A 23,178-nucleotide genomic window follows, 5' to 3' on the forward strand; every position below is an offset into this window, starting at 1 on the left:
ACAGAAGAAGCTATAATTCTCCTTGCAATCAGAGCAGAGACAAAACAGCAAGCCAATCCAGATAACCAATTTTAGCTCATTTTTTGGTTGTAAGAAAATGCGGCATACTGTAATGCGTTGCCAACTTGGTAGAGCATGCAGGCAAACCTGAGAGCACACAGAGTGGAGAAGTTGAGTAAACAAGTCCCTAAGGATTTGGGAGCACACAGAGCAGAGACTTTGAAACTGAGTGAGAGGTTATTATTGTGTGCTTATGTGCAGAATTGCAAAGAATCTACTGTGCGCAGAATAAACAAAATGCACGTGCTTATAAGAAATCTCTTTTTTTGTGCTCAAAATGTCCCATTGTGTGCTCAGGATTGAGGCACAAATATGACACCATGTAATACTATCTACGCTCGGTTTGGAGCAGGAAGCCTCTACCTCTGCGTCCCACTCCATTGGTCTTCCAGTCTCCGGCGCTGAGGTGTCCGGGCCGGGATGTTCTCACCACCAGGTGCTGCATGTCCCTCCAGGTCAGGTTCATACTGCAAAGACAAAGGAGGATGAGCTGAGTACTGTACTGACTTCCCATCATGTAATAGCTGAAGGTATTAACTTTCCACATTATGCACATTATGTGAAAAGCTGACCTCGCCTGTACGATAATACAGCAGAGGAAATGTGGGGAGCTGTGGGATATGGGAAAGGTCAGGAGTCTGAGTCACCTGAAATATGATCCACCTGAGCATATATACAGGAGGACAGCCATACATTTCTGAAATATTATACTGAGGCATACAGGGGAGCCTTGAGGGATATGTCAGTCAACCATAACAACGGTATGAGCTCACATTATGGTTTTAACACCGGTGTAAAACACCACCATTAAAGGTACATCATAACCTATTGTGTTGAAAGGTCAGGGAACACAGTAAAACAGGGGATACAAGACTGCAGAGGACTGTGTCTAGACCTCTGTAATGATAGTTTCTAATGAGGTCTGGGATTGGGGGATGAGGTCACCTACCAAGCACCTTTCAATAAAAACGTTTCTTTTTTTAATATAGATTTATTAAAAGGCGCATCAGGGAAGCATTCAGAGGAAAAGCCTTTAAGACACCAATGAGGAACAAAAAACTGCTCTGTGGGTTAAGATAATCAAACCATGAATCACACTGCTTACTGACACCACAGCAGTCAGAAATAGAAACACGGAATTGCACTGTTGAGCATCACCTCCGCCGCTCTCTGCATCAGCATTCACATCTCACATCCTCTCATGTGTTATTAATGGACAAGATTCCCCCACATCCACTCAATGTCACCTCAGCCAAGAGCGAAGAGGAAAATAATAAAATAATAAAACACCAGAAAGCAAAAACACACTGCCTATTAAATGATTCCATCTCTGTGAATTCCAGTGTGGTCTCAGTCTGATAAACTAGCAGCCCTGTTATTACTGCTGCCTGTCAGCAGGGTGGTGTTAAAAGTGAGAGATAGTCTGCATGGTGCAAACTTTAGGTCTGTCAGTCAGTGCCCTTCTCTTATGATATCAGAGGTGACAGTACAGAGATAAAACTGGGATGCTGAGTATGTATACCTGTGCTGAAACTAGGGCTCTGGGAGGTAATACAGGCTTTGATTTTGACACCTGTCAGCTAAACGCTAATGTGGAAATGAAGAGAATTATGCAGAGTGCTGGACGGCTGACTGATAAGAGGACTTAACACACGGCAAGATATGACTGAAGATACCACCATAATGGAGAACACATTAGTGCGACTGACAGAATCTTGGATTCTGACACACGGAGTCCTGAGTGAACGATAATGAGATACATTCTCCAGCTCCAAATCTTCACTGCCTGGCCCTACAGGTATTCAGATGTCTGTGTGGGCTGCAGCTGCTGATTTGTCTGGCTAATTAACTGATTATCAAAAGCTTAATTTGCTGAGGAAAGGAATTTCTAGGCTGGGATTTAGGCCAACGCCAACTCCCAGACACAAGTGCATGCACATACACACACACACGCCTCCTACGAGTGTGTGGCAGAGCGTAACAAATGAAGTTCACAATAAAATTTAATTCAAAAAGTGTTTACTGTAAAAGCGAAATGTCTGCAGGCTATAAATATAGTTATGTTACAGGAGGAGGTTCGCACTTACTTGGCCTCCAGAGCCAGCGCGATGATCCCAGCAGCCAGTGGTGCCGAAGCAGACGTCCCTGTGTGAGAGTCTGTGCATTTCTGCCTCAAGTCTGTGGTCACCTTGGAGACAGGAGAGAAATGCACAGAAATACACAAGGTTAGACACAGTTAATATGACACATTGAGTTTCCCACTTCAGCATGAGTTCACAGTGAGAGAGGTTGGACAGGGGGAGGGCTGGGGACAATGGGAGCTCTGCCTGCAGCAAACGGAGGCAGCAGAAAGAAGGAAGAGGAGAGAACGAGCAGGTAGGTTTAGTCTCAGGTCTGTGGATCCATGCCAAAGGGTCGCAGCCGGGGCAGTGAATGTCAGCCAAATCAGCGAAGTTAGGTCGGGCGGAGGTGAGACAAAGTATGTTAGCACTCCGGGTACACCTCTGCTCTCTGCCAATGCCAGAAAGCTAATGAGGCCTGTCTGGGGCGCGACGGGGACACGTTGAAAATGACAAGAAGCCAGAGGGCAAGGCGAGCTGTGAAGGTCAGGGACAGATTCTTGGTTTGCAACTTTTGGCCTGACAGATTGTGGCACTAATGGCCATTATCTGTGGAAAGAAGTCTACGTGTCAAAGGAGTAAACAAAGGGAGGTGTCTGCACAGGCCAACTGTTGGATGACAGAACTGGATGAAACGACACTCAAACAGTCATATTTCATTAATTGTTTTTGGATTGCATTCACTGATTTAGCGATTAGTCATTTCTCAAGAAAAAAAGTCCAAATATTTCCTGGTTCCAGCTTCTGCAGTATGAGGATTTCTACTTTTCTCAGTAGTTCATCATTCTCACATGAATGTTTTTGGGTTTTGGACTCTGTGACTAAAATCATGGACCCAGTTCAAAAAATACCATCTGAATCAGGATGATCCTGATCTTGAAATCTCATGTTTTGCTATCCGGGATCACCTGATCCATCTTACTAAATCAACACTGAATTGAATCTCCACGACTTAGATACAACAGAATTCTGATAATCTAGTGCAATAAATGGCACTATATATCATAATGTAGGCTAAAAGCTATGTAAAGAGCAAAAGGTAAAATAACCAGTTATTTAAGGAGACAGAGAACAGCATGGAAGATGCAACTGTCAAAAAACGCTTTTGGCTGTTCAATGTAATTGATATAAAGCGTTAAATGAAAATGAAAGTAATACTCAAAGATTTTTATTTAAATAAAAGTCAAAAACTAATGCTGCGTTCATGTAATGTCGGAAGGTCGGAGTTTCCAATTTGGAAAGTCATTCTTCCAACTTTGTTGTGTTCATGTGCTTTGAGGTATAAAGTGGGAACAACGTGGAAGCTAAAAAGAAGATGGCTTGCATTTTAATGCTGAGTGTTTAAACAAAAGGGTAACAGCTGTTTCCAGTTTATTCATGACAACAAAGAGCAAAAGAGAAAGATAAGGTGAGCCATGATTTCAAAGACATATATTTCAAACCATTAAAATAGCTTAAAAATAGCTTTGCTTGACTTGTTATCAGGGTTTATGTAAGAAAAAAAAGGTGTTTCTAACTGATCCATGTCACTCTACATGTGCAGCAGTTCACAATAATACCATATTACACTTAACATGTGATCAAAAATTGATATTTAATACGTGAATTAATAGTTTCTTACCATTTTACTTTGATATTTATATTTTGCTTCTCACCACGTCTTCTGAATCTTTATTCTTGATTTTCTGCTGCACATCTTTTAAGAAGCACTTTGAGCTGTATCCCTTGTATGAAAAGTGCTCTATAAATAAAGTTTATTATTAATATTATTGACTTTTGTCCGCCACGTTTATGCATTCGTGATGCTGGCAACTCGTGTTATAAATGAGTTATTTTTCTGACATGAGAGGCCATTAATGTGAGTTTTCCTAGTGGGAAAGTCATTTTGATTATTCCAACATCACTGAATGAGGGAACAGAATGGTGCCCCCCTGCTTTTGCAGTATTACTGAATGTCTATGATGACATTCACACACACACACACACACACACACACACACACACACAGACACAGACACACAGACACACAGACAGACAGACAGACAGACAGACAGACACACACACACACACACACACACACACACAGACAGACAGACAGACAGACAGACACACACACACACACACACACACACACACACACAGACACACAGACACACTCACACACAGAAGCATACATATATGATGTCATAACCCTTTCATCTCACTAGCTGCAGGGCTCATAAACCCAGCTGATATAAATAAATTCACCAGCCTGTTTTAAAGCCTTAGTCTGCCAACATACACGCTACAATTACTACTTTTCATCATAAGTGCCGTCTGTCATGATCCTGGGTTTTATTAATGTTCTGTTGTCTTTTGGACTTAGAGTTTTCTGTTTGTGTTTTTCCTTGTTTCATGTTTTCATCATGGTGAGTCTGTTTTCTGATTTGTTTTGTAGGTTATCTCCTCATGGGCCACCTCCTGTATTACTTGCTGTCTTTGTCCGTTATCTCCAAGCCAGCTAAACACCTGCCCTGCATCAGCCCTGTTAGTCCTTCCTTGTTCCTCAGTTTCTCTCAGCCAATCAGCTCCCTGCCTGTTATTCTCCCTCATCACCTTGTTTTCCTCACCTGAGCCTCTCTGCCTCTTTTCTCCACCTGCACTTCATCCCCTCGTCAGTCTACTTTAAATTTAAATTCTGGCTTTAATTTCAGTCTTTGTTAGATCCTTGATTAGTTTGTGTGATTTTCAGTTGTCGTTGGAATAAGGAACAATCTTTTTGAGTTCCTGTTGCCTGCCGTCTCCTTTTAGGTCCACCTGCTCCGTATTACATGACACCGCCAAAGGAACGAAACAGAGGCTTTCAAGATGTTTACTTTCAATATGTTGGTTGATACTGACAGCAATTTGGGGCTATATTATAACGATGAAATCCTTTCATCTACATTTTTTACTTTACTGTACTAAAAGGCTTATCACATGGCCTAATGTATACTTTTTGTACTTTCTTACTGTAACACTTAAATAAATCAAGTGCCAAATGTAAATATATGTATATGTCCAAGTTTTGTTATGTTTTGTTCCTGAAATACACCTTTTACTGAGATTTTTTGGATCAATGGTATCCCAATCATACTAAAAACCTTTGAACAACACGTACTGAAGGTTCGATCCAGATCAAAACCAAGACTGGACTTCAGGATAAAATCCATTTCAGGATCCTTTTTTTGTTTGGAAACATCAATTTTCAATATCTAATAGCTGGAATCCAATAAGATTACCTCTGACCAACTGGGCCCTAGGAATGTGAGATGGGCTTTTTTGATTTATTTATTTTTACTATATTCTGACATTTTATACGACATATAGACAAACCATATTGAAAATAATAGTTAGTTGCAACCCTCCACTGATTATGTTTTTACTTCTACCAAAAAGTTCCAAACCATTTACAACTTATTTTCTAAATACCAAGTAACATTCCCAGTGCCCCAAGAGATGTCAGGAGACCAAACGTGTTCACTAAATGAGCTACTATCAAGTCCACGCTGGATTTGTTCAAAAGCCTGGTCCTGCTTGTGATTTGACATTCTAGACACAAAAATACCAAACACAAAAATCCAACAAAGCGAACATAAATCCTTGTTTTGGATAAACGACAGCTGTATGAACTCACTGGCACAACAAATGACAGTTTCTGACTGCTAAAGCAACAATAAAACAGCTGCTGTAAATTTTAAAATGACTTCAATTTCATCTATTTGATGAGTTGTGTTTGCCCGCCTGCAGCATGCCTCTGGTGTATTTTGGAGGGAATGGTAGATTTATGGCTGTTTTGTGATTCGATGTCCCTGGGGCGAGTCTTTCTTCAGCTGACAAGCAGCTTGAAGGAAGCATGTGGCATCTCTCAGTGTTTGTCAGCTTTGCTCACTGTATGTTACACATCAGTCATTCTCATTTTGACAGTTTGATGCCTTGGTTTGATATGCGTGAGACGAGATTAATGTGCATGTACACTCCAAAGGGGCTCACCGTGGTTGCATCAACTTTTGGCTGACTGAAAAGGCCAAAGCAAAGTATGTGTATTTTTATTTTTGCAATGCTGACATTTGCAGCGTGCTAGAGATTCAAAGTAAAAAAAACAATCCTACACAAGATCTAAGATGTTCAAAGTGTGAGTGTGTGTGTGTATGTACACTCACTATTTGTTTCTCCCCCGGGTTCCCGGAGCTGAAGGTGGTAGCGAGGGTGGAAGAGCAGGGCTCGCTGTACCACGGCACGTTGCCGGACTGCGTGGTGCTGCTGATGGAAAGGGTGTAAATGCTGTTGGTGTATCCGTCACAGTTGCAGCTGTCCTGCTCTCGGCCACCATTACCCGAGGCCCACACAAAAATGGAGCCTTGTCCGCCACGTCCCTGTAATATAGAAACACACATAAAGACACACACAGACTAGCTTTAGAAAGCCTAACAAGAGCTAGTTGAATTGTGAAAAATTGACTTCGACAAAGACGTTTGTCTCACTGCTTAAACGCCTTGTCACTTATGTGCTTTCGTTCAGAGGCAGTGAACCGCTGTAGGCACAACTCTTATTAATACATCATAATGTCAGGCGACTTATTGCGGCAGAACATCAGATAACAAACAGAAGAAATGTAATTACAAAATCTACTCAAGCTGAATATAATTTAAGGGCATGATAAATGACAACATGATATCTGGCAATGAGACTGCACGCTCCGAAAAGAAACGTGCCTTATGAGACGTACATTTAGTCCAGTCGGGCTCCGACTTGCCAATGGTAAGTTTGAAACATCTCAGTAACAAAGGGTGTCGTTTGTCAACTCAGGAACATTGCAAAGATTAGATTGCTGCTTTTGTTCCAAGACACACAAATCCTTTTTTATGCATTTGTCTCCAGCTGATTAGATTACTGCAACTCTTTAATCGCTGAAATGCCCCCAGAAATCAATGCACCGCCTTCAGCTTGTACAACTTACAGCTGCCAGAGTGTTCACAAGTTGTAGGAAATGTTTGCACTTTTTTTTTGTTTTTGGCTTCCTTACACTTGTTACCTATGACCTTTAAAATTGATTTTTAAGTTTAAATGCAGATTTTTAAGGCACTGGTTGGCCTGTATCCTTCCTACACTGTTGACCTTTTTTTTCTGTCAGTAAGTATGTAATAGATGCCTGAAGTCTGCACACCAGTGGTTGTCCCCGGGGCCACACTGGAGACAGAGGCAAAGGGCAAAAGGGCATCTGCAGTCAGAGCTCTGAAGCTCTAAAATAGCCTCAGGGTGGAGAACAACCTCAGTGTCCCTTTTTTTAAAGCCATACAGACACATTTTTAACATTGGCTTTTAATTAGATTTACTTTAGCTGTCATGTTTAATTAAGCCTTTGTTCTTCTTCTAAACAATGTATTTAGCAAGTACTTTCTTCTCATTGTTAGACCTTATTATCTCCCAGCCTTTGATTCGCTCTTCTGTGAAGTGCTTTTAAAGTGTTTTTTCTTTTTCTTGAAAAGCGCAGAATAAATAAAGGTATTATTATCATCACAATATACTGACAAACACGCATTTATATTCAGCGTTAATCACACCCTGTCATTCAAAAGTTAATTAAACAATTAAAGTGAAATCTTCCATCTAAGTGTGAGAGCAGCAACCAAGAAACTGTGACATTCAGCATAAAACCGAAAGATTAAAACCTTTTCTTTGTCCACATACAGTTTGAAACAAGACTGAAAACAAAATATTCTTTTTTGGGAACAAAACAATGAACCAAAAAATGCATATGGTGAAGAAACAGATCAGAGAAAGTGGAGGGACCTTTATTAAATCCCACATATAGAGCGCAGGAATAATGAGACAGTTGATGGCAAGAAAGACATTAATAAGGTGAGAGAAAAAAAGCCGTATAACATTTCTTCCTCTCCCCCTCTTGGTCACCTGCAGATACACAAAACTATTCAAAAAGTAACATGAAAAAACAAGCGTTTGATGGAAAAAGCTGCAGGAATGTTTCGCTACTCCGGTCGTTAAAGATCACAATTGTCTGTTGTGCTTCAGTCTGGCCTGGCTGCTAAAAAAAATAAAAGTCCTGTCACATAATCAGTTCCACTATTTTGTCTTCACAGTCCCGACAAATATAAAGATACAGGAATCTTTGCCTCCTTATCGCTGTTGTAGCAACACTGTTTTCTCTGGCTCTGTTAATCACATTTGAAGCGTGTAAGTGTACAAAGGGACCTCAATTTCACCTGAACACAGTCTTCAAATGAGCTTAACTTTTTTTTAAAATAGGATTATCCTTTTAGTTTTCTTAATGGATTCCTACATCTCCATCACAAATTACCACAAATTTGGGGCAAATTTTCTTTCTACTGTTGGCTGTCTGAATCGTACCGAATCAAGAGTCTTGGCGCTCGAGCTAATACTAAACCTTCCATCCCAATTTTTATGACCCAACGTTGCCTTTGCTGCAGGTTACAGAGGCCAGACGATAACACTTCACTGCCAGGGGTTATCTCACTGCCAACAGAACACACGCTGAACCAGAAAGGTCCTGTTGTGCTGCTGTCAGGCAATTTCTCCTCACTAACACACCGTGATATGTGGAGCATTTCATATTTTGGGAAGTGGCATATGAATCATTCTTTTCCTGCAGAAAATTTGCAGTTTCGTTCATTTACACGCCAATTACTGCGGTCTTTGAATCCAACTATTGTTCTGTATCAGTGACTGCTGCTCCGATTCTTTTCCCTCCCATCTCACATTTATCATTTAGCTGCCCTGCTAATGCCTTTTGATGCTGCATGCTGACACATGAGAAATGATGACATTAGCCAAAGATAATATGTCATACACTTTAATGTCTAACTCTATCCAACCCGAAAAGACGAGTCAGAGGGCAATTACCAAACTCACCTTGAGTTTGTCCTTTCCTACGGTACATCACAGAGAGATATCCTCCACAGATATTGCTTCATATGTAGTTTAAAAGGAATAGTTCAATATGTTATGAAATGTGCTTACAGCATTTGCTTCTTTGCCGAGGGCTAGATGAAAAGATCAAAACCCCTCTCGTGTCTCTACGGTAAATATGAGCCAGCAACTGCTTAAGTTAGATTAACATAAAGACTGGAAACAGGGGGAAACAATTAACTTGCATGTCCAAAATCTACCTACCAACACCTCTGAAGCTCCATAATTAACACATTAGAGCTTGTTTGCTTAATCTGTACATAAAGTGAATTGTAAAAATGAAAAATTGCCATTTTAGCGTTTTTGAGTCAGACTATTTCTTGCCTGGGTCTGGCTACCATTAGGGAGCTCCTGACATTGTATCTCAGTGCCTTCAAATCACTGTGTTTCCTCCAACCCTAACCTGAGCTCAATAATATCCCTAACTCCTAACTACAGCTGATATGATATCACTTTTCACTGCAAGATTATCATGGCCAAAAGAGTCCACAATAATAATGCTATCAGTCAAATTCATCTTTAACGTTGTTTCATTTGTGTTTTGTCTCTTTCTTGGCAAATGAAATTGCACTCAAAATATGAGTGTGCAAAGGTAGAGAGAGGGCCTTTAACCACAACTGTGCAAAATCTTACAAAAAGAGCAAAAACACTTAATGGATATGAGTGAAAAATTTGAAAAAGTGAAAAGACAATGCCCGAATGGAAAGAAACAGAAAAGATTGAAGAAGTGCTGACATGATATTAACAATAATTGAGGAAATCCAGTCATAAAAAGGACCCTTGTGGTTTTTTTTAAAGAAATACAAGTCAGAACTGATCATGATCAGTGACTTCTCGCTGCTCTTGCTTGTTTACTTTCCCTCACTTCATATTTTTCTGCTGTTCATCCGCACCCCACCTGCAGTGGCTCTATGCCTCCTCGGGGAGGGCCGTGCCACACTTTGAGAGCCACGGCCTTGACCCCAAACAGTTATCTTTGTGAGGCCTAACCATAATAAATCTTGTGCTCTAACCCCAACTGTGGAGGGCAATAGTCTGGGCAATACTGTTGGAATAAGAAACTGACTTATGCACTAGAATGGCAAATTTGGTTTTCGTATGGATAAGACAAGTGAGATACTGTATAACATGTAAATTAATGAGCTTTAGAGGTACTGATACACAGATGTGGTTACACTTGGACAAAGCCAGGCAAAATGTTTCACCCTGTTTTCAGTCTAAGCTAAGGAAATCATCTGCTGGCTTCAGCACATGGATGGATTACTGAAAGGACCTAACGGGCACAGGCCCAGGGGCCCAAAGTGTCAGGGGAACCCCTGGCCTTTACCTGCAAAATGTGAAATTTTAAATGAACACATACTGATCAGGAAGAGAGTTAAAATGACCACAAAAAGATGCATAATGACTAAAAGGAGATGCAAAACCACCATAAAATCTGTGTCTTGCTGCCAATGTTTATATTGCCTTCTTGGCCAGGTCGCTCTTGAAAAAGAGATTTTTATATATATATATATATATATATATATATATATATATATATATATCCTGTACTTGTAGAAAAATAGATTAGAGGATCAGTGCCACTCATCACAATACCACTCTGGAACAGCGTATATTCCAAAAGTACAAACCTATTGTCAAACCTTTGTATGATGATGTGAGTTTGATGGTGATGCTAGAAGCAAGAAACAAGGAAGATATTAGTAGATTAAAAGTCCAAGCGTATGCTCTGACTGACCTTGGTGATTCCCTGGAGGAAAGCCTCCTTCGCCAGCTTGGCAGGGCCGTCCAGTGACTTGCCATCGTCCTCTGGGCCCCAGCTGGCACTATAAATGTGGATGTGCTGCGGGTTGAGGCTCAGAGAATGGGCCTCCACCACGTCTGTCACCTCCCCATCCAACATACGAACCCCTGAGAAACGAACAGGCGATGCAGTGCAGATTAGGCTACCAAACTAGAGACGTGAGAAGTGGTGGGGAAAGAGTGACAGAATGACAGACGATGAAGAGAAAGTGAGCATAAGAATTTTAGCTTCAGATGGGTGGGGAAGTGTCAAAACCTGAGGAAAAACAGCATGAAATGACAAGAAGAGAAAACTTGTCATAAAAAGACTGAAAGAAATCGGTCGTACCGAAAATTCCCATTTTATCTTCTGCCAGAAAACAAAACAAAACAAAAAACAGAAAACAGGAGAAACAAAAGACTTCACAGGGCTCCAGTTTTAATGAGTAAGCATACAAAGCTTCACCCACAGACGCTGCTCCAATGGTTATTACATTATTTTACCGTCACATAAACAAATACCCAGCTGGTTGTTAAACCAAGAAAGGCCGCCTCCTGACCCTCACCAAACACAAAGAAAGGACAAGTAGACAAACCTAACAGACTGCAGGAGCCAGAGATATGCACATCCGCACGGATATAAATGAGCTGTGAGTTTACAGAGCCTGGTGTGTCCACAGGGTAGCACTGAATGTCACCTTTCATCATACCTGAACGCAACCCTGTCTGAGCCTTTGAAGTGAGCAGCCTCAGATCACTACTTGCAACATTAATGGCTGTAGAGAGGCGTAAAAATGAACCAACCTCAAATAAGGTCCATTACTGGGAGAGGAAGTCCCAGACCTCAAAAGCCACAGTGCGACTGACGACGTCCACATTAAGACTTAAATAATCCATTCTCAACAACCTGCATGGCCCTGATGGCACAAGCACACGCCAGAAGGGATGCAGCCAAAGCTGTAATTACTCTGTTGGCGTGGGGATTCAGCATTACACAAGTTTGAATACTGAGTAGCTGGGAAAAAACAAAATACGCTTAACTGGGCTAAACATGCAACATAAAGAACAATGTTTGCTAGGTTGATCATTATGCACGGGTTGTATTGCAGCGGTAATGATAATCACTGCCGTAACAATTCTCATCAACTTCCTGCAGCTCAACGCTTCCTTATTAAGACACTGCTGTGCAACTCCAGCAAGTTAGAGGTAGCAGGTAGGAAAGCTATGAGCTTGTGCACTCGCGCATATATATAACAGGGAACATACTCATCGTTACACAGTCACCAACAGGGAACGGCAAAACTAACAGGGGACATTTTTTAAGTCCCCACTTGGACATGCTCTAAATCATCATAAAATCATGTGTTATGGCCTCTGGTGAAATTTTTCAGATTTTGCCAAGAGGGGACCAAAAGTGTGTGGTGTTTATATCCATATTCAGAGCTCTCCTCCTGGTTGGAGCTGGTATTTGAACGACCCATTCACACCGTAAGCTTTTAACACTCACTCTCCCAGCAGCCTTTCAGACTGCAGATGGGCCGTTAAACAGGCTTTAGTAATGTTAATGTGGGTGACATGAAGGCCACAGAATGTAATGTATCAAATATGATACAAATAGCATGATAGGGTTAATAAAGACACCAGTCTCCTGAAACGTGATTTGTTATTAGTCTTTGCATTAAAATTCAAGGCTTGGCTTTAGGTGATTTCATAAGTTTTAAGCTCTATACTGTAATAAGATAAAGGGCTACCCAGAAGGCCGGAGAGAAATCAGTATTTTAGAGCCTTAAAAAAAGCAAGAAAACTATAATCCAAGCAGAATAAACCTTTACATAAAATGATCAGCAGTAAGATTTTTTCTTTTTCGGTTTAATTATGTAAAATTATGTAACATCAGACCTTGACTAGACCTTTAAAGTTGTTCAGTCCCTGACGATACTGACCTGACCAGTTTTCACGTGCACTGAATGTCAATCAGTTTTTCAATATATAATATACACTCTCAGTCTGTACTCATAGAAATGTAATTTGTTTGTGGGTGCACATTATAGAAAACATGTCCAAACATGGGATAATGTAACATGAGTCCACTGTTGGCTGGTACATAATGACAATTAGTTCCCTCTTGGATAGCATGGAGTGGCGTTCACACTCCACCATGTAAAGAATAAATAAAATGAGATAGATAAGACTTACACAAAAAGAATCTCACCTAAATAATTCAAAATGATTCCTCAACTATGATTACAATGACTGTGATTATTATAATTATAACTAATATTTTATAACAAACTATAAAGGCTCAGTTTTAGTGGATGGCTTAACCATCTAGCTTGACACTGTTTTACAATACGGCTTCCCCAGAGGGCAAGGAAATATTTTAAAATCTAAAGAAAGGAGAAATAACAATAACAATAACAATAATAATAATAATAATAATAATAATAATAATGGTAGGAAGAAAATGTGGAGAGAAAATACCAGCAAGATCTTTACTAATTTTAATGAATTGCTTAAATTAGTTTATTATCAGAATTTAACTTAACCTTGAGATTAGCTCAATCCTCCAAAACTCCCCTTGAGTTTTTAGATGCACTAGAAGCACTAGATTTCTGTCAATCTTACAATGTACATATGTTTTGTTTCTCTATAATCACAGGAATGCATTTTATTTGCTGATCTACTCTACAGGCAAAAGAGGTCCACACTTGTGTAGTATAAAGCAACAGGGGTCCACAGTTGGCTGGTACATAATGACACAAGTTACTTGTAAATATATCTAAACTAAATCATGTAATTTTTTTGCTTCTAAAAGGATCTGTAAGTATGTATTTTTGTAACTGAATATAAAGGCTCAGCCGTTGTGGATGTCTTACCATTTTATAGCTTGACACTGTGTTTAAAAAGGGGCTACCCAGTCCATTCTCATTGTTAACTTTTCAAATACATTCCCTCTGTCAGTGCTTTTGGCATACCTGCATCAATCTGGATCATGGCAGGATGATGTGAGATGAGAACATAGCGGACAGAGCCAAGCGGCATTGTTATTATCGTCAGTAGAACAGCCAGACAGCACGAGGCACATCTGCATACATCTTTTGTGGCTAGCATCACTTGGGAATATAGGTGGACGAACTCAAAACTTTCAGTTAACAAGTTCTAAAAGCAAAAAAAATGCCATGCAAGTTTTTAGGTTTTATTTTGAGGATTTAAAGTTTTTTTCTATTGGGAAAGAATATTAAAACAAAATGTTATTTTTTTTTTTAAAAAAAGGAATAAAGTTTCATCATCATTGAATGATGCCTTTTCAGAGCCAATATTTGCATAAAATGAAGCAAATAATTTAAAAATAGCTTTGCTGGTCCAAAGTCTTCCTTTGTAAAACATCAAAGCCACTCAGAAATACTTAGAGGGCAACTGAGGAACTGAGTGGATTAGTTATTGGGCAGACATACAGTGAAAATCAGATTTTAACCAGTTTAAATAGTTAAGAATTCTGTATAGTTGCAGTGATTTGACAAAATTGCAGGGTCTCCCAAATTCACAGGAATCAACTGAATTTGGCATTTATTGTTATGGTTGAAATCCAATGTATGTGTGCCCATCTATAGGAATCCATTTTATTTGTCGCTCCACATTACAGAAAAGAGGTCCACACTTGAGTTGTATAAAGTGACATGAGTCCACTGTTGGCTGGTATATAATGACACAAGTTCCATCTTAGATATATAGTATAGAGTGACATTCCCATTTCAACATGGATAAATGACAAAGAATAGGAAAAAAAGAAGTTAGATGCATTATTGTTCAAAGAAAATAATCTTACAAAAATGTAATAATAAAATTATTTATTTTTTAGGAAATTGGAGATAGAAATATCATTTTAGTTTTTTCAGTACATTGCTTTTTTGAATCGTGCAACCTGAATAAGTTTTGAGTTGCTGTTTAAGAGTGTGCTCCTTTTACCTTGTGTTGAAAACACATTGACAACCCATCATGATATAAATGACTAGAGCAATCTTTAATGGTATTTATAATATGGGAGGTTTTGTGAGCAATCAGTTTGTCTCAGTTACAGGGATAAGTCAGTTAGAGGAATGATTAACCTCTGAAACCCTCTGTTCAACTGCTGAGATGAACTATTTCAAATCCTATAGGTTTTTGGCTGTACTTTTGGCTGTACTTTAACTTTAAATGCTAAAGGAAAGTCAGTCCACACTTTAATCCCCTCTTGGCCTTTACTAAATGACACTTATTGTTTTGTTTTGTTTTGTTTTGGTTTATATTTTCTCCAATGTTTTAAATTAATCTTAAATCTGCATTAGACAGACAAAATTGTATATACACATTACTAGATCTCAAGAAAACCAAAACAACTACAACTACTAAAACAACTAAAGAAATATAAAACAGCCAACAATACAAAAACTGCAGAACTAGGATCAAAATAGGATTCACTTTCAAGTAAAATAAAAAAATAACGCTGAGAGATTTGGATTGGATTGTCTGCTGTCACGACCTTTAAAGTCTTCTGTTGTAGGAGAGGAACTGAGAGTTTTTAAATGGGTGTACTGGCATGCAAAATTACCAGCACATTAATGGATTGTGTCTTTAACAGAGGCTGACTACTCATTTTGTATTGGATTAAATGATTTGCCATCTCTCTGTGTGCATGCTGCAGTGACCAGAGGGACTTATTATTATTCAACACAGTTTTGGTTTATATGAAGAATTTCAAATTCCTTAAAGGGTTTTTAGTTTATGATGTAAGCATTAAACTATACTCCACATTGACTGAGTGGAGTGTCCAGCACCCATGTGCCTTTAAGGTTGCCTCTGAGAAATGAGTGACTTGGAGAGGGTGAGGGGTCAGCGTGGTGCAGCTCTGTGCCAGGCCTTGATTCTCTGCAGTGTGAGGGGTTGGTTTCTTTGTTGTTGACGATGGTCAATAGGCCATTCCACATTAAGCTTCAGAGATGCTAATTTATATTAGCTAGAATGTTACATCCAACTCTGACTGCCTGAGACATGGGTCTGTCCCCTGTCCTAGGTTAAGCAAGTGGCACACAGTGCTTATTTTAGCTAATTTACAACATCTCTGGATTATTAGGAAGAACATCCTAAAAGTTTACAGATTGGGCATATAATTCTCCACTCAAATTCCCACTAGCTTGAATACCGATACAAAAGTTGTACTTTTTTTTACTGGATAGTTAAATATTTGAACATATTTAATCACCTAATAATTACATGAATTTCATGGCAAACCATTGTGATGTTACATAGTTTATTGTGCAAGTTAACATTTAATTGTTCTAATCATAATAAAAGGTTTGGTTTCAACTATAGGAGTAAAACAAAACTAAAGAGTAAGAGTGATCGTCTGATCATCATGTTAAACATATTCAGGAAACAGAAATAAAATGTCAGAATGCAACATTGAGCCAAAGAAAAAACATGGTGGATTATTGTAGTTTTGTAACATAGGTTTTGTTATTGATCTGTAATGTTGAATTTATGTAGTCCATTTTCACCTCCTGAACCCTTTTCATTTGAGCTGCAGTGATATAAATTTAAAAGGTTTGGTCATAAATCAGTTTGAACTTATATATGAAAATAAATAGTTTTCTAACCTATAAAAACATTTAATCAAACGTAGTATGCATGCTTAACACAAGCTGAGAAACAAAGCATTTTTAAGTGACTGTAAGATTTAAAACAGCAAATGCAACTTAAAAATGGCCTCCCAAATAATATGTCAAGATCCCACTACATGGTATTTTTTAACAGTTTAACAATATACCATCAGTAGTGTATCAGTGTATCAGCGTACCATCAGTAGTTGCAATTTATTTATTAGTTATCAAGTAGTATTGACAAAAGTATAATTAACAGTCAGTTAACAGCCAGCTTAGGAAAGATGACACTGACATGTAAAATTACCAGCACATTTATGGAGTAATGCATCCCTAAAGGAGGTTAAATATTCATTTGTTTTGTGAAAAATTGTTGTTCATCTCTAAGATGTTAAACATTTGATTCAGTGGTGCTCTGCATTATTAAGTAAGCAATCACATGGTGTTATAGATATATTGTTAGATTTATGAGCCTTCAGTTGATGAAGCTGACAAAAATGTAATTTCCTCTACACTGAAGAGGTGGAGTGACCAGCACCCATATGATTCTCAGATCCTAACTTTGAATGTTGAACAGTGGAGACTGCTGCCACTGAGAAGTGAGTGACCTGCAGTGAGTGAGGGTTTGACTCTGTGCAAGTCAGTCTGTGAAATCTGTCAGGCCTTGATTCCCTGCAGTGCGGGGATGGTTTCTTCTAGCTGACGATGGTCGTTAGCACATGACACATTGAGCTAAGGGTTGCTAACTTCTCATATCCAAGATGTTATCTGATTTAGACTGACACGTGGCTTATTCCCCATCCTGGGTTTTAACAAGTAGCACACACTGCTTATCTTGGTTAGTACAACATCCCTGGATTATTGGGAAGAATACACCCTGAAATTGTATACGGAGTAGCATACAATTCTCCACTTTAATTCCCATTTTAAATACTGTTTTTTTTTTTCAAAACTTGTACTATTATGGATATTTAAGTAGTTGAACATATTCAGTTACCTAATGATTACATCTGTTATTTCATGACATACCATTTTGATGTTGCACAGGTTATTGCCTCAAGTTTACATTTCATTATTCTAATTATAATAAAGGTTCTGTTTTTAACTAAAGAGGTAAACAATGCTACAGAATTAGATACTCTGTAAAGCATCTACAAACATTATTTAGATAGTTAAAATGTTGTCAATGGTTATTGATTGTATGGAGTAAAACTAATTTGGCCCTTTTAAATGTTTTATAGGTGAGCTACATAAAAGAGTACATGTTTGTGTCCTGATTGTGTGATTATCATTTTAAACACATATATGAACAGAAAGTCAATGTTGACATGCAACTTTGAGCCAAAGATAAATGTAGTGGAGTTATTGTTGTAACCTATTAAAATTTAATGAAGGGCAAAGCGATGTATGTATACTTTTACAAAGTGCTTAGAAAGACATTATTTATTAAGTGACTCAAAAGATTTAAATAGCAACTGCACAACTTTATAATGGTCTTCCAAATAGTATTTCAAGATCTGCTACATGGTATTTGTTAACAGTTTAACAGTTTATTACCATTAGCAGTATTATAAAACCATCAAACAATGTTTATAAACAGTTTTCAAACCAACTATTAATAGTTAACAAAGTGTTATAAATATTTGGTCTATCTATCCAAGAGATATTTATATTGTATAATTTACTTTTTTTTTTTTTTTACAAAGGTTTACAAATTAGTTGGAAACCATTAATACTTAGTTTATGTATTTATACAAGACTGTATAAGTCTTGGTATTTGACTAATAAAATAACAATCTATATAACATTACTTATAATGGGTAAAGTTAATTAGTTATCATTTCTTCATTGGTTATCAAGGAGTATTGACAAAGTATAATTAACAGTCAGTTAACAAATTATTAATGATGTCTATAATACAGTATTGCCAGCTTCAGAAAGATGATACCGACACGTAAAATTACCACATTTATGGAGTAAGATGCATCCCTAAAAGAGGCAGTATTCATATGTGTGAAAAAAATGTTATTCATCTCTGTATGATCTATGTACATTTGATTCAGTGGCTTTGTGCATTCTTTAGAAAGCAATCTGTCTTTATTACATTCTACACACAGTTTTATAGATATATTTTTTATTTACTTGGCCTTCAGTTGATGAAGTGGACAAAAATATGTAATTTCTTCTACACTGAAGAGGTGGAGTGACCAGCACCCATATGATTCTCAGATCCTAACTTTGAGTGTTGAACAGTGGAGACTGCTGCCACTGAGAAGTGAGTGACCTGCAGTGGGTGAGGGGTTTGATTCTCTGCAAGTCAGCCTGTGAAAATCTGTCAGGCCTTGATTCCCTGCAGTGCGGGGGATGGTTTCTTCTAGCTGACGATGGTCGTTATGGTCGTGAGGACATTACACATTGGGCTTCAGGGTTGCTTACTTCTCATATCCTAGATGTTGTATCTGACTGAAACATGGCTTTTTCCTCTTTCCTGTGTTAAACAAGTGGATGTTGGGTAAGATAATGTTAAACTGTAAAGAGTAGAAATACAAGCAGAATTCCACATTTGTCGTCAATTGCACAATTGACTACAAGCTATTCAATAAAAGGAGTTAAAGCATTGAAGAAACATCTGCTGAGAGTGACATAATAACCACATGTATGTAATATCACTGAAATAATTGAAAGGTAATTATTTATTAAGTGGCCCTCTAAAGCAGTAGGGCATCTTGGCTCAGTGGCTCTGTTTGTCTGAATTTTTAACGCAATGGCCATCAGAAACACATTAACATTAGTTAAACTTTAAGTGCTAAAGAGTTGTTTCAGTTGACAACACTGGAATGTAAAGACCTGTAAAGCTGAGTGTCAATGTAAACTTATTTTAGCAATCTCACATGCCTTCATGCACACTCTCTGTGCGCAGTGACAATGCTGCATACCAGCCCCTGTGTTGCCAACTAATTTACAACTCTGTATGTGTTACCAACTATAGTTATCAAAAACAACCAAAAAATAGATATAACAATAATAAAAACTTAGTTCTGGGTTGCACAAACCTCTTTGAATGGGGTCAACAGAAGATAACTAGTGAAGGCCCATTCAAAGATGTGTATCCTGCTGTGATGATTTTGAGATGAGGTGTTGGTGGCTCATCACCATTTCAATGCCCATCAAAAACACTAACATACCAGTTAAACTTTAAGTGCTAAAGAAAGGTTTTAGTTCACAATACTGGAATTTAAAGTCCTGTAAAGCTGAGTGTCATTGTGAACTTATCATTATTATTATATTATTTATTATGTGCCTTTCACTTCATGCACACTCTTTGTGCACTGTGACAATACTGCATGCCAGTGTGTGTAGTAGTATATGTTATAGACTGTAGTTTAAAAACAAACATCTTTGAATGGGTCTAGATTAGATAATGCTAAAATACACTTACAAACACAAATTGTTTCATCCATCACTAAAAACTATTCATTTTGAACACAATGGAACACATTTGCAAAACAAGATATTTGGTGTTCAAATCCATTACCTATCATAATAGCATGAAAAGATTCAGAGAACCTTGAGAAATACATAAAAGAGACAAGGCTAAAAACCAAAATGAATGGCCATGACCTTTGACCCATAAAGCTGCACTGCATTAAATACCAACATGACTGAAGGATATCACAAAATGAGCTCGGGGACACTAAAAACCACTGACAGTGGACACAGTTTATCACTGTATCTATAAATGCAAATTAAGACTTAACTATGCAAAGTGAAAGCCAGATATCAACAAAATCCAGAAACACTGCCAACTTCCCCGGACCTGAGCTCATCTGTCACATCACAGTGAATATTAAGACAAGTTATAATTGTGTTCACATTATAGCCTTTATTTTAAAAAAGCTACAATAGCAACATTTCTGGTGCCAATTTACTAAACAATGAGAAGCTTTACTGAATAGATACATTTTGTATTAGATATTTTCTCTTTACAAAATGCACCTTTCTATTTCTTTTTCATTAATCTATGGTGGAGTGTGAATATCACTCTGTCCTATCCAAAGGAACTTGTGTCATTATGTACCAGCCAACTTGGGACCACCGTCGGCTTTATTCTATATGTGTGGCCCTTTTTCTGTAATGTTGATCAACAAAGAAAATGCATTCTTATGCATATAAATTGAAAGCTCTATTATACATTGTAAAAGAGATCCTGTGCTTGTAATAACTCTTAATGGGAATTTCCAGTAAAAGTCTGATAATAAATCTATTTTATGATTAATCAGCAAATACTGTTGCTGACCTTTATATCGTTTTGGTCCTTTCTGAAACCTTCATTGTAAAGGTGAACATCTAAAGTAGGAATTCCAGTATGTTTTTTTCCATGGCCAAGGGATCAGCCAGTATGTGTGATATCTCTGATCTAGACACTAGAGAAAGAAGTCTCAGACTTGCAATGTCATGAAGTAAAAGTCTGGAGCTGCTCCTTCTGCTCATCGAGAGCCCTAATTTTGGGGACCAACAGAATGTTTGTTATCCCTTAAACCCAAATGAACTTTATTATATTGGTGTTGTCAGTTCTGTAACAGAAAATGTTCCCATATACTTATAACATTGTTCTGGCTGTTCTCAGTGTCATCTAGAAAATCTTTCACAATTTCATATCAATGGAGCAACTCTACACTTTATATCACATGACATCACAAGCACTCCAGTTTTGGATATGGGGAAGAGTTGCCCATGTTTACTAATGTTTTTAGACTGCCTTAGATCATAGAAATAATATGTATGTATTTTAGAAATGGGCATAATTTCCCATTAATACAGTATCAAGCCATAAAAAGGTTAAGCCAGCCACTAAAGTTGAGCCTTTATATTCTGTTACACAAACATACTAACAAATCATATTTGAAGAAGAAATGTAACATTATTCAGATGAGATTTTTTTCACAAGTATTATTAAATATGTTTGTATGTGCTTTACATGGTTGAGTGTGAGCGTCACTCCGTGCTATCTAAGAAGGAACTTGTGACATTATGTACCAGCCAACAGTGGACTCATGTCATTATATCCTACTCAAGGGTGGACCTTCTTCTGTAATGTGCACCAACAAACAAGTTGCATTTCTTTAAGTACAGACTGAGAACACAAGTATATTGAAAACTTGATTGACATTCACTACTTGTGAAAACTGGTCAGGTAAGTATTTTGGAAATTGAACAATTTTAAAGGTCAAGTCAAAGTTTGATGTTACATAATTTTAATTTAAAACTCCTTTTAGTTTTTCTTACAAAAGGAAATGGAGTGGACATTTTTTTTCTTTTAGAGTGCAAAGTTCAAAGAGTACAAACAGAAGTCGACTTATGAAGGCCCATTCATAGATGTGTATCCTGTTGTGATGGTTTTGAGATGAGTTGTTGGTGGCTCATCACCATTTCAATGCCCATCAAAAACACTAACATACCAGTTAAACTTTAAGTGCTAAAGAAAAGTTTCAGTTTACAATACTGGAATGTAAAGTCCTGTAAAGCTGAGTGTCATTGTGAACTTATCGTAACATTTATTATGTGCCTTTCACTTCACGACTCTCTGTGCACTGTGACAATGCTGCATGCCAGTGTGTGTAGTATATGTGTTACAGACTGTAGTCATTAAAAAAACAAACATCTTTGAATGGGGTCTAGATTAGATAATGCTAAAATACACTAACAAACACAGGTGTTTCATCCATCACTGAAAACTATTGTGAACACAAAGGAATACATTACAAAACAAGATATTTGCTGTTCAAATCCATTAACTATCTGCCATAATAGCATGAAAAGATTTAGAGAACCTTGAGAAATCTCTGCATAAAAGGGACAAGGCTAAAACCAAAAATGAATGGCCATGACCTTTGACCCATAAAAGCTGCACTGCATTAAATACCAACATGATATCACAAAATGAGCTTGGGGACACTGAAAACCACTGACAGTGAACACAGTTCATCACTGCATCTATAAATGCAATTTAAGACTCTACTATGCTAAGTGAAAGCCAGATTCAACAAAATCCAGAAGCATACTGACTTCTCTGGACCTGAGCTCATCTGTCATGTCACAGTTTGATTTCTTTCTTTTTGGAAGCAAACAGCTTTTAAGGTCTAGTCACAGACTTGTGTTAAATCATTTATAGTGATTAATTAATTAAAATAAATATATTATTTATTAAAATAAGTAATTATATTGCTGATCATTTTATGTATAATGTTACTGATTTATAGATTTATTTTCTGAATTTTGGTGATACATTGGTAGTTACAATTGGTCTGGTCTAAATATACATATATATATATATATATATATATATATATATATATACATATATAAAACAAAGACAACAATAAAGTTATTAACAGTAAATAGTAAGATAAAACTGAATTCACAGGATTATGGGAGCCTTCTTTAAAAGATATACTTTGCTTTGGCAAGTATTATTTCTGTAATATTTATTATCACAAAAAATGTTGATATATTGCAAGCAATAAAGTTTACATACCCATTTTTAAAGATACAAATGAAGTTTTAGTGAAAAAGAAGCACTCTATAGGTGAGAGAACCAGGATAAACCAGTTTGA

At 37.6% G+C, this 23,178-nt stretch overlaps 1 protein-coding gene across 4 annotated transcripts in view; it reads right to left on the bottom strand.

The window, feature by feature from the left end:
• Positions 1-23,178, bottom strand: part of furinb (furin (paired basic amino acid cleaving enzyme) b) — a 111,535-nt gene that overhangs the window by 10,806 nt on the left and 77,551 nt on the right. For all 4 annotated transcript variants that reach the window (XM_088079971.1, XM_088079972.1, XM_042495968.2 and 1 more), the window contains exons 8-11: positions 10,885-11,057; positions 6,362-6,574; positions 2,148-2,248; positions 424-527 (exon numbers count right to left, since the gene is read on the bottom strand). In XM_088079971.1, coding sequence (XP_087936097.1) covers positions 424-527; positions 2,148-2,248; positions 6,362-6,574; positions 10,885-11,057 — 591 coding nt within the window. The remainder of the gene's footprint in view (positions 1-423; positions 528-2,147; positions 2,249-6,361; positions 6,575-10,884; positions 11,058-23,178) is intronic.

This window comes from Plectropomus leopardus, chromosome 7 (genome assembly GCF_026936395.1).
Source record: "Plectropomus leopardus strain MGB_pleo_1.0 chromosome 7, ASM2693639v1, whole genome shotgun sequence".
Lineage (NCBI taxonomy): Eukaryota > Metazoa > Chordata > Actinopteri > Perciformes > Serranidae > Plectropomus > Plectropomus leopardus.